Raw genomic sequence first — 12,620 nt, forward strand, 5'->3', positions numbered from 1 at the left:
GGTTCAGTTTAACACCTTCCATAAGAAAAAGAAAGCTTTGGATAAACTTGTATTTAGCAAGAAACCTAAATAGCATGTGCTGATAAATAAATGGCTGTTTTTATATTGCCCCTATATCAACTGATTAAATGGAATATTGCCAATTCTGGCCTCAAGAAAGGAATGTCAGTGCGCTGTGTATGAAAAAAATGACTCCCCAATAGAAACCTGAGAAAGCGTAAACCAGGTTAAAGAACCAGCCGCTCTACAGGAGCTTGAAGAGCTTTACTGCGTAAACCCCAATTATTTTTAACATTAAAGGAAGGTGCATCACCTGTGTTTCATTACCACCATTCTGCTGCAACAGTATTAAATTGGAAACCGTTATGACTATGAACTTTAGAATGTGAACAGCAGTGTTTCCAAACAAAGCTCTTCCAGAATTCTTATTACAGCAGGTTAAATAAGCATCTCCACTGAATTTAAATCCTGATTTGAATCCTGCATGTAAAAATTCTGGCTATTTCAGCAGACTATGCTAGCATATCTGTTGCAGTTCTAATTAGCCATAATCACAATATTATAGAGATATGGCTTTTAAAAGCATGTCAAGATGAAAAGTGAAGCTAAGGCTTTCTGAAAGTATAAGGGAAACAATAGCACATATCACACAGGACAGTTAATTAAACTGAACCTAATCCCAGGACCCAGCAGTATCTGCTAACTAGTTGAAGAGTATGCGTGTCTCTACAGCAGCATGCAGACACTTTATTTTATGATACCAAATCTAAATGATAAACTGTAAAACCTCCCTAAGTTAAAAACATCTAAGCAACAATAGTGTTCTGTTTTCTCTGTTGGGTATGTTCTGAGTACCCAATATGTTCATTTCCTTTAAAGATAAATAATGCGGTATAAAAATCAATTATATTCATAAAAAGGTTAATTTGTTTAAAAACAGCTGGTCTTGAATTCTGCAAGTTAAACATATATGAACAGTCTGAATTTCATCTAGAGCAGAATCTGAAGGAAATCATCACCATCATCATATGCCCCATATTTTTATAAGGGCATAACAATATAGCCAGACTATAGAAGTAGCAATATAACAGAATGCTGAAATGCCCCGTCTACAGATATTTCAACTTAGTTATATAGCTGTAAGCACAAATGTATATTTATTTACATAGAGATTGCTTCAGAATGATGAATAACCATCACTTCTACGCAAGTTGCTACCAAAAATTCAAAACAGTAATGCTTAAAGTAACAATACTTTAGAATAATTACTAACTATTAATTGTAATATCTTTGTGAAGTTTGGTCTTAGAGATTAACCTATTTAACTTTCATATTAAAATTTCATTTAGCAAGTTGTCCTATGATCCTCAATATATAAAATAGTCAAGAAGCATTATGTCTAAATATAGTCTCAATTTCAAATGTATTCCTGTGAAATAACTTTGCTTATTCCACATTAAGACAAAATGAACTAAATAACCTTTCATATTAATTTTTCATTTAGAAAGACTTCAGAATACTTTGCAACTTAGAAAATTATACCAATCAGGTATAGTGCCTTTATAAATGCTTTATAACTCCATCTGCTAATATTTTATATTCCTAATCGTAAAGTATTGTTTCATTCACAGATAATGTGATAAACAACAATTAAAGTAAACTCACAACATTATTTTAAAATGTACTAACTCTAGAAACCCAATTCTGTCAGAATAAATTCTAAATGGATCCTTAAATTGTTTGACACTGGAAAAAATGTTCATGTTTGGGATACTGATGTATTATCACTTTGTCAAATGTTGTGATTTATTCCACCACTGACTTATGTGCACTGAAAATTATTTGCATTTATACTTTTAAATCTTCAAGCTTGATATGTGTTCATTTGCACAAATAAACTGAAGAAAGCTGAAGTATAAAACTTTACAGAAGAATATTTGTAAAAGCATTCTACCATCCAGGCTCATCCATTACCATCAATGTAGAGAAATGCAAAGTTTTAGCGAACAGGTCCCAAATGGAATTTAAAATAAAATGAAAAACGCAATTATGGCCATCAAGATGCTGGAGGGAAATAAAATCCTACTGTCTGCAATACAGCCCTAAATACCTATCATATTATGAAATACCAGAATAAAGGCAAAGAGGCAAGAAATTAAAAACAAATATCAAGGAATAAACCCACAATGGTCAAGCTGTAAAAACAACAGAAACAGATTTGCTGGTGAATTAAAAAGGATGCTGATGCAAAGGTAAAATGAGCATTGAGGTAGCTTCCAGTCACCTACAGCATAACAACCAACAGAAAGAAATCTTACTACTTTAGGGGGGGGAAACAAAGAAAAATACATTATTACAGAAGTGGTCATATCAGTATCTAAGTGAAGAGAAGAATGATTAAGAATCTATACTGACTCTATGGTCTTAACAGCTTTGAGAATCAAAATATGTTCTGAATTTTGCAATCAAACATTGGACAGTTTATCTTCAGTAGATAAACTTTTAAAATCACGTTGTGTATGCGCGCAAAGATTTACACTAGTGGACAAAGTTAAATAAGACCATATTAACTAAAATGACATATCTGGCAATGCTCAATTAAAAATTAACATATTCGAACAATATTAGATAATTTCCAAAACATAAAATATGTTTTGATTAGATAGTGGTCAGCAATTCAAAAAGGTAACGTTATTGTGTTTTCTGATTACAAAACTGTTTATGCAGGAAGCATGATGGCACAAACTATACAAAGAAGTGTTTAAAGTAAGTATAAAATATGAAGTAGGACTACAATGAATGCAGTGTGTCTCAAAGGTTAGATTAAAATAACTGTATACCTAAAATGCTACATTCAGACAATGTAATGGCCTTGAGAAGCACTAAGACGCCAAATACTTTTGCTCTTAAGAGCTATATATTTTAACTTAATGAAACTCAATTTTTGCAATACTGGGAACCACAATATTGAAAGCATCAATTCCTTATACAGTAAGTACTCTTATATAGCCTTAATAATCAGTAAGATATTGCTGCAATTTTAATTTTTAGCATAAACTTTTTGGATCGCCAGTGTAATACATACTGTCTGTTGCACAACTTCCAAAGGATATAAATACTTTCAAAATATGTGCCATAAACAATTACCACACAGCATGCATAACTTGTTACTTTGGACTAAAGTCCTGTTTGGAAAAAGTTTCCTGATAAACTGAATCATTGGCATTCATATACTGGAAATTATTGGATTCCAATATCATGCTTTGAGGATCATATATTAAATGCTGCACAACTGCAATACTGAAGTCTTTTAACCTCTCTCTCTCATAATTTTTAATTAATCAACCACTATAAAAACAAGTTATCTCAATATGGAACATTTATCAGAAGATGCATCTATTCTAATTTAACTGTGCAACTTTATATTAAAGTCTTATAATCAATTCTGTGTTCTCATTACTCTTCAGAATTATGTAGACATAAACCAATTTCTCAAGTTTTTGCATTACTTCACTAGGTTATTACCCAGCTGTGCAGCTGAGCAAGAAGATAACCACATTCATTCCCCTTATCTGTAATGATGTAATACATCCCAGCACTGGGTAGAGATGATTGGGAAATAATGGGATTGCAAAAACAGCAGAGATGATAAACAATGGTAGTCTTCTTTCCCTAATACAGTGGACTGCATGCTTACAACACAGGATGCAAAGAATGATAAAATATGCACTAATTCTGCTCCTTGAATGAAGTTAACATTTTTCACAGAGAAGCCGCTGTTTCCATGCTGAAACACCGTCATCACACAGTAACAAGAAGACAAAATAGCTATGTTCTAGGCTTCACTGTGCACTTCACGAGTAAGTAATTTTGTTTGGAACTGAAATCCATTAAAAATCACCAGATAATCAGGAAGTCTCCAGCCAGTGCAGTGCAAGGAGACAGCAGGGCCCAGGAACTGTATGCAAAGCAAAAAAAGCCCTCTAACCAAAGGATGTGCTGCTCTCCCGCTTGTTTAGAAAACTAAATCTGCCTCCATTTTCTGTGCTTAAAACCATTGCTTGCTACAACTGGAGAGATCCTTACCTTCTGCAGAAGCTGGGAACCTGAGTATTTAGCTGCGATGGATTTGATCTCCCCACCAAAAGCTGAGGCCCAGAGCTTTACACTGTGGGGAGCAGGGGAAAAAAGACAGGAAGAAATGTAATACACATGTTACAGTAGGCAACACACACACACACACACACACACACACACAGAGCTACAGCCTCAACTGCACTCTGAAGAATCTAAGCAATGTTCCCTTAAAAAGCACTGTTAGGAAATAACATCAGATCAAAAGAACAGAGGAGCTCGTGTTCACAAGTGCAAGCCCCAAGATACATGTAGTTCACATCATACACCAAGGTAAGGCTTTGGATTTCAAGCTGCTTAAACTGCACTTAAAAATAAATAAACTAATTTGTAAAGAGACAGGTTTTTGCATCATCTCTAACATACTAACTGGCTGCAAGAAGGAAGATGAAATAGCGGGATAGCATTGGAAGCTGAGAAATCAGCATATTAGAGTGAGTAAATGCATCACCTCCAACACAGAAAGGCTTTTAACTTTAGTTTCTCTACCAGTTTACCACCCACCCCTAAAATAAAATCCAAGCATCATTGGCACTGGACTCCAAACAGAACCGGCAAGGGAATAAAATGCTCTGAACAGTCAAACATCTGCAACGAACAACAACAACAACAAAAACTTGGGCACCGGGGTTCCAAGTTTTCACCCCTGGAGCGTGGTCGGAGAGCAAAAACATGAAAACACTTACACCGACAAGGGGATCTGCTGCTCCGATCCGACCACATCCACTAGGGCTGTGTTAAAAGCTGTCCAGAAAATAAAGAAGACCCCCCAAAAAGCCCGGAGTAGGTTCAAAATCATGGTTTCTCTCCGAGGCTGAGAAGACTTGGGGAAATTCGAGCAGAGCTGATCTCAGCAGCAGAGCTGCTTGCTAAAGCCTCTCTCCCCCACCCCCCACCAAAGCAGCGCTGGGGAGGAAAAAAATATATCACAGCTCCATCCTCATCCCTCCCAGGAATGGCCCTCTCTGGATAATGGAAGGAGAGGACCAGAGAAAAAAGCTCTAATGACTTGAAAAAACTATTGTGTCCTTGGTAACAGCGAAGCGTTTCCCAGCCCTGCTGCAGCCACTTTGCATGTAGTTCTTTACAACTCCGCAGTCAGCAGTGTGCTGGAGTTACTTCAGTGCCCTGCTGCTGCTCCAAAGTGCCCTTAGCAGCGAGCAAGCAGCCTCTATTGATTCCAAGCGGGGAGGCTGCCTCCTTGCAATTACTGCTCACTTTACGAATGGAAAGCTGCCTACAGGTCTCCTTTCCCTCGCCGGTAAGCTCCAGCCTTCATCCCAGATCAAGTCAGCCAATGCACTGGTTCAGTGGAGCAGCCTTTTAGTGGGATAGCGCGGAGAGCCAGAGAGCGCAAAGCAGGCACAGGAGAGGGGCCAAGGGCCAAGGTCTGGCAAAGTCTGGAGGAGCTCAGAGTGCGACTCAGCCCTTCCCGGGGGGGAGCTGAAGGGAGCAGTGCACATTGCCCTAGGGGCTGAGCTGGGAAGGGCTCAGCAGGGCTGGCAGGAGCGGGAGGGGGGCTGCGTACACCCCCCGGAGCCCTGGCCAATTCAGACCGTGCACTGCTGCAGGACAAGCATCTGTCACCCAGCCCTACAGAGGAGACGGATGGCTGGAGCTCAGCCCCTCGCGCCGAAACCAGCTGAGCATCCCGGCCGCAGAGTCGCCGCGAGGGGGAAGAGGACGGGATGAAAAGACGACAGAGCGGATCCGTGGCGAAGGGGCATGTTGAGACGCAGGAGCGGCGGATTCCGGGCTTAGGTCAGGTTCGCACACTGAACTGAGTCGTATGGTGCATGTCCTTGGGCACGAAGGCACGTTTGCAGCGTCCTCCCTGGCTGAGCGCTGCAGCGAGTCGCTCTCCGAGAGATCAGGACGGGGAAAGGCTTATGAATGAAAGGAAATGCAGCATAAGTAAATCAATGCAGGCTAAGGGACTGGAGCCTATGAATGAATTATTAATTTGTGCTTGTGGAGGAATCCCCTTAGTGAAGTGGGCATAGGAGCACAAGCTATTCCAGAGAGAGCAGCCGGGGAGCAGGAAGGATTGATCCAGGTATTTTGGTGTGCTTTAACCTCCCCTCTCCTTGTTTCTCTTCTCTTCTATCTCCCCCCCTCACTTCCTCTCCCCCCCCCCACTTTGCTTGTAACCCTCTACCTCCAAAAACTAAAGACTTAAAACAGCTTTGAACTTTAACGTAAATAAGCATACCAGGCATTAAAGATGATCTGATCATGGGCTGAGTCATGCTTACACTGTGGTAGAGAGCTCAGGTACTGCACAGTATCTAGAATTCTAGTTCACCTAGCTCGGTAGTTGGAATTCATGTCTAATTAGACCATATCCCTTTGTACACAGTGTACTTTCCTTGTTTAGCCTTTCCTCCCTTGAGGTTCGATACACAGTACCGGTACTTTGCTTTCACATTAACTTTTACAAGTGTGCTGAACAGCTTGCTGTAAATATTACCATCCCCTTCCCATACCTGATTGCCACAGAACGTGTGTCCTGGCCAAAATGTAACTGCTGTTTAACAAGATGACCAAATCTCGGGAAAAACTGAAGATTTAAGAAAAAAAGATAAAAGGTTCTAAGGCAAATTTGTACAGTTATTGGGAAAGCTTGGCTTTTAGCATTTGTTACCCACTACAGTACTCATTCCCCCATGTGAAGTAGATTACCCACATCTTCATCTTCAGTCTTACCTTGGTTAGGAGGGGAAATGTAAGTTTTTATTTTGTGGTTTGGGGCTACCCATATGACTGTGCATTAACGATCCCCTTGGTCTGCAAATGTTAAAATCTGTGTGATCCAATGAACATTTGGTAAGAAATGGTTTAAATATACTGCCATATCACCAGGTGCTCAGCCTACCTACAGGCAAAATGTAAAAACCATGTATGGATGACTAACCATGTATAATGAATTATACACCCTTTTGAACATGTCCTATAAACAATAAAACCTTTTCAGTACACTATGAGACTGTAGACCTGCACAGATGCTTCTCCTACACATGTTTGTTATGCAATTTTTAAATTTTATGTCAGGAAAGTAGTTTGTATGGCTTTAACTCCTAGAACACAAGCATATTTTTATATGAAAACTGGGTTTTTTTGTAGCTTAGTCCAACATAAAGTACACTGTTTACAAATGTGGTTTAAATATGAACTGGCTTGGTTCTTCAAAACAGTTAGCTGAAGCCTTCAAAACATTTTTAAAGTATATAATGTATTTGCAGATGTTTGACGGATATTTCGAAAATTGCAACATAAAATATATGTGAAAAATCATCACCAGCTAATATGATAGAGGCTTACAATAGCACTGAATTACTTAAGTCTTGACTCTATGGATTTTTTATTTAACATTTCTTATATATTTTATACAAGGTCTTATTCACAATTAATAGTGTGTGGGGGGGTGTATAATTGAATATTTGTACTGTCATAATACAGGAAAACTTACTTTGCCCCCTCCCCACACACAATAAAGACTTATTAAACAATATAGCAATGGCCAGTTTGTTTTTGTCACCAGATGTCCATGTTCCATTACTACACTGTAAAATATTTTCAATATCTTATTCACTTATGTACTCTAGAATGTTCATGCAGCTTTTTGGAACTTTTCTGTCATGCACTAAATCGACTGTAAACCTGTATTATTCTGAGTTGTAATCATGGTTTAACACATGCATCATCATCATAAGCCGCTGTAAATACATATTACACAACGGGTATGCGGATGTAGTATCCTAGCCTGACTACTCCTCCTATTCAAGGCATGGAGATCATTGCATTCAACACATCCAGCTTCAACATTATACCACCATGATGTGGAAGTTATAATGGCAATGGAAGTATCACAAAGCAGAAATACTTTTTTTCTAAATTGAGGGCTCATAATGATCGGGGGGGGGGGGAAGAGGGAAGGTAAGTTGTCTACCGAAAGGTATTGTGGGGTGTTGATTTGTTTTTAAATTATTTACATTGATTGCTGTACGTAAAATGAAAGCTGTAGGTGGTAAATGGAAAGGAAGTTTTATGTTAACCAAGTCATTTAAAAAAATCCTGAGGTGAAAATATCCATAAATGGATGATATTACGTTGTGGTTCACAATTTAGCATAACCTAGTGATAGTCTGGAGTGAGACAGGAGATGAAGTCACCTGAAATTTAAAAAGATGCATGCATGGCTATCAACTTTTAACTTCTGAAATCATTTTGTAGTTATACTGGTTTACTCACAGTGACCCTAGGCACCCCTGTATTCACACACTACACGCACCACTGCAATAGTATTTGTACAAAATATGCCTTGTGAGGTACCATATGAAAGCTAATAACATGCTGATTGTTAATATTATTGTAAAATGCATGTGTTAACACATGTGAAGTTATGAATTCCCTCTGTATGATGTTACTAGGACATATTTAAGACTAGACAGCCTAGTCTAGGTAAAGGTGATAAAGAGGTCCTAGACAAAGGAATGTGGGTTTACCTCACTTTACATATTAGTGGTCAACAAAGCCATCGAGCTAAACTGGCAGGCGTTATCCTGAATATGAGAGAGAGAGAGAGAGAGAGAGAGAATGATTTAACAGGACCCCTGCTCCCCATAGACACACAGGAGATTGAATCCCCAGGAGGTCTTCTTGACTTGTAAGACAGACATCCCTTGGGGGATAATAAGGAACAGAAAGAGACTCCATCTTTATCCTTCACCTTAGGAGACAAAGGAACCAAGTGAGTTGATCTCTGTGATGGGTCCTGGCCAGGCTGCTCAGTGAAAGCTGAAAAGGAGACTGTAGGTGAGAGGAACCATATTGAACAAAAGACAGTATGTTGCAGATTAAGTTTTAGTCTTTGAGATATGTTTTCACTTTTATTTGCTTTAGCCATTTCTACCTTTATCCCTTCTACTTGGTATCACTTAATCCATGTTCTTTTGTTAATAAACTTGTTTTACTTTCATTATAAATCTTCACTGCTGTGTAAGTTCAGTAAAGTGTGTGCTTCTAAAAAGCAAACAGGTTACACTGTTTTACTGTCTCTGCAAAGGCAGTGAACCTAACACTTCCTCTGTGAGGGTCTCGTGAGAGGGACTGATCCCTGCAAGTAGCATGATTTTGAGGTGAATTCGGGGCAAGAAGTGTTTTAAGGTCATCCTGCAAGGAGTAACCAGGTTGGGCAAACCCAGGGTGATGCTTGTGACATGCTGGCAGGCTGTTGGGGTCAGAGCTGTACAGTCACAAGACACCCTGGCAGATGGTGACCGAACCTCTTACTGGCCTGGGTGAACCCCAAAATGTCTCACTCGTGCCTTTATCACTGCTGAATCTTAGAGAAGCCTTCAGAAGTGCCATGTGCCTCTAGAAAATATGCATACAGACAAAAATGTTACGCAGTGATGCAAGGTGACAAAGCTTGTATTGTATTTGTATTCTGTAACTAACTTGGAGTCTCAGAAGCAAATACTAGTACATTATTGCCTATAAGAATGAAGACCCTATCTCAATGGAACCTTGAAGCCAGTCTGCTTTCACTAAATGGTAGTCTCAGGAAGTATGATTCCCCACGCTGAGCTAAACGTTGCCTAGGGTGACCAGATGTCCCGTTTTTAAAGGGACAGTCCAGTTTTTTGGGACTTTTTCTTATATATGCACCTATTACCCCCGTCCCATTTTTTCACAGTTGCTATCTGGTAATCCTAATGTTGTCTAATAACTTAGGTTTTTCCCCCCTCCTTTTCCAAGGATGTAAAGTCATCTCATCTTTTTCTCATTCATAGATGATCAAGCAAAAGAGTTCACAGTGCTTTACAAACACATGAAAAAGTTCCTACCCCACCTCCCAGAGGTTGAAATCTAACTAGAATATATGATACTCCAGGTAGCTTTTCAAAGGGTCAGAGGGGAGATGAATGTTAGAAGCCTTCACAAAAGAACAGCATTTTAAAGAAGGAACTGAGGGAGTTTACCTGGTGAGCAAGAAATGGAAGATAGTTCAAGGGATAAGGGTGGGGTGAGAGATGATACGTAGGCCAGAATAGAAAATGGAGACTAAAGGTCCATTTTGGTAAACAGGTGGAGTAAGGAACCATTAAAGCGATTCCAATGCCCTTCCCTCTCTCCTTTCAAATATATTTGCACATGTAAAAGTGTGAGGTGGGAAGAAAAGAAAAGAAAAGAAAAGAAAAGAAAAGAAAAGAAAAGAAAAGAAAAAGGTCGTTCTCAGCTTTGCAACATTCTTTGAGATCTTTGATGAAAGACAGGGTTTTGAGCTTAAAGAAAGCAATTAAGAGAGGCACTAAGGAAACATATGGAACAGGGGTGGGGAGTAGGAGGAAGTGAAGTAATTAATACAAATGTTTATTGTATTTCTTTTTTCTGACACATCCTCTCAACAGTGAGCCCTACCCAGATAAGAAAATAAATGCAAAAACCTAAAAAGTGGCCAAAGAAACCTATGCGGAAAAATGCAAGCTACAGCTACGTAAAATTAAAAAAAGAAAAAAAACACCCACACGAGTTCATTTGCCTGTATTCCATAAGAGTTAGAAGATGCATATACTGCAAAGCAATGGAAAGATATGTCCTAGTTGGATTGCACAGCTGCTAACATTCACACTTTGTGGCATACTTCTGGGAAGCTGAAGGCACAGAGATTGTAATTCTGAAATAGGTACGTTTTGTGTAATGATCCTTTCATTTTATAAAATAAATGATACCATGATTTTTTTCTTCTCTGAAATATATCTAGCCCCAAAGCGACCCAAATAAGAAATGGGAGGAAAGAAGGAAGAAGCAGAAGAACATGAGGGGATATGGTTGCTGTATACAATAAACATAATATGGTGCACTGTATTGAAAGATCTTTCTTGCCTTTAACTTGCATGTGACTTTCATTTCTCCATTCTTTCTTCTTTCACATATGTTTACATGTGTAAAATGGAAAGAAGTGAACGAGAGGGATACGATAATGATCATATCTAAGCCTCACAAAGCACTTTAAGACCCTCACATGAAAGGCACAATATAAATGCTAAGTATTATTATTTGGAAACACACCAATAGTAGAAGGATTGATAAAATAATGCTTTAAAAATCTTTGGCTTGGTTTTATCTGGCATAAAGAACACAGCTTTTATTTGTTTCAAGTGAACTGGATGTCTGTGTGCATGTGTGTATATGTCTACATATTAGACTATTCTGTGGCAGACCTAACATATGCACATGTATTGTTGGAATTTTATGAAGCTCCCTAGTGTATGAGACTAAGTGTTTTATTGGTACGGGAATGCTAATTATTGACTGATCCCAACCCACTTAGGACAAAGATTGAGGTCAAGTAACACTACTCGTAGGATTTAGTGAATACAATACCACATAATGTGCGTGAGTTAGTGCCTTTCAGACTTTAAAAAAAATTTATAGCATATTATAGAGAATTCAATTATAAAAATGTGCCATGTTATGTCTAAAGCTATGTAATGTTACTTTTCCATATATAATTTATTGTTTGTGATTCACTATAGATAAGATATTTAAATTTTAATTCACAAGAGTATTCATAGGATAGAATACAAGCTATGTTTATAACTATTGCTGGAGAACAATGGCATTAAAATAAAAAGCTGTATAGAAAAGCACAAACCCCTCAAAATATACTATCAGGTCAATATTTTGACTACACATTATCTTCGGCATATTTCAACCCAAAATAAACCTCACAGTGTGCCCTAAATCCACAAGGAATGCATAGTTAATTTAGCTTGCACAAAGACTGTGTTCAGCTGGCTTTAGCATCGCTGCATGGAGTTAAAATGTAAAAGAGCAGAGCATTATCACATCCCAGCCTATGAGAGCTCATGCTGCATGGGCAAGCTAGAATGCTTTAAGATAATGATGTTTATAGCTAACCAAATCCAATTTAAGCAGTCCACTGTAGCTCTAGTCTGTTAGTTCCATTTCACATAGGCTTAATTTATTTTAAATTTTCAACTATTGAAAAGACTGCTTTTTGTTTCTTTTGAGTGTCAGGCTGGAAAATGAACTCTTCCAGCAGCAAATGAATTATCTTTTACACCTAAGGCTAGTGTTACGTCGTACACGTTAATGTTTTCATTGCGTTCAAAATATTTGAACACAGAAGCTAGTGACTAAAATGAGAAATCATAACTGAGAAATATAACACAATGGACAGAATATTGTGACAAAAAAAAGCTACAATGGGATACCTATGATAAAAAATAAAGAGCAAAAGTGATAAAGCGCTTAAGTGATGAATCTAGGATTGTCTGTAGATTACAAAAACTAAATCACTAACCTTGCATAATTTGTTTCAGATGACGAATCTGAACCATGCAAATTCCTCTAACTTAGCTCCTTTTGAATGACTATCCGCCAAGATATGAATTTAGAAGATTATTTGAATCATTTCAGATTTGGGATGCATTACAACAAAATATTTTTGATACCAA

The 12,620-nt window shown here is 38.2% G+C and overlaps 1 protein-coding gene across 1 annotated transcript in view; it reads right to left on the reverse strand.

Annotated features, from left to right (window-relative positions):
* The window catches only part of CACNA2D3 (calcium voltage-gated channel auxiliary subunit alpha2delta 3), a 734,667-nt gene extending 729,734 nt beyond the window's left edge, over positions 1-4,933 (reverse strand). The window contains exons 1-2 of the mRNA XM_024221093.3: positions 4,821-4,933; positions 4,087-4,168 (exon numbers count right to left, since the gene is read on the reverse strand). Of these exons, the coding sequence (XP_024076861.2) occupies positions 4,087-4,168; positions 4,821-4,933 (195 nt within the window). The remainder of the gene's footprint in view (positions 1-4,086; positions 4,169-4,820) is intronic.
* Between the last annotated feature and the right edge of the window lie 7,687 nt (positions 4,934-12,620).

This window comes from Terrapene carolina, unplaced genomic scaffold (genome assembly GCF_002925995.2).
Source record: "Terrapene carolina triunguis isolate 2854851 unplaced genomic scaffold, T_m_triunguis-2.0 Scaffold89, whole genome shotgun sequence".
Taxonomy (NCBI): Eukaryota; Metazoa; Chordata; order Testudines; family Emydidae; genus Terrapene; species Terrapene triunguis.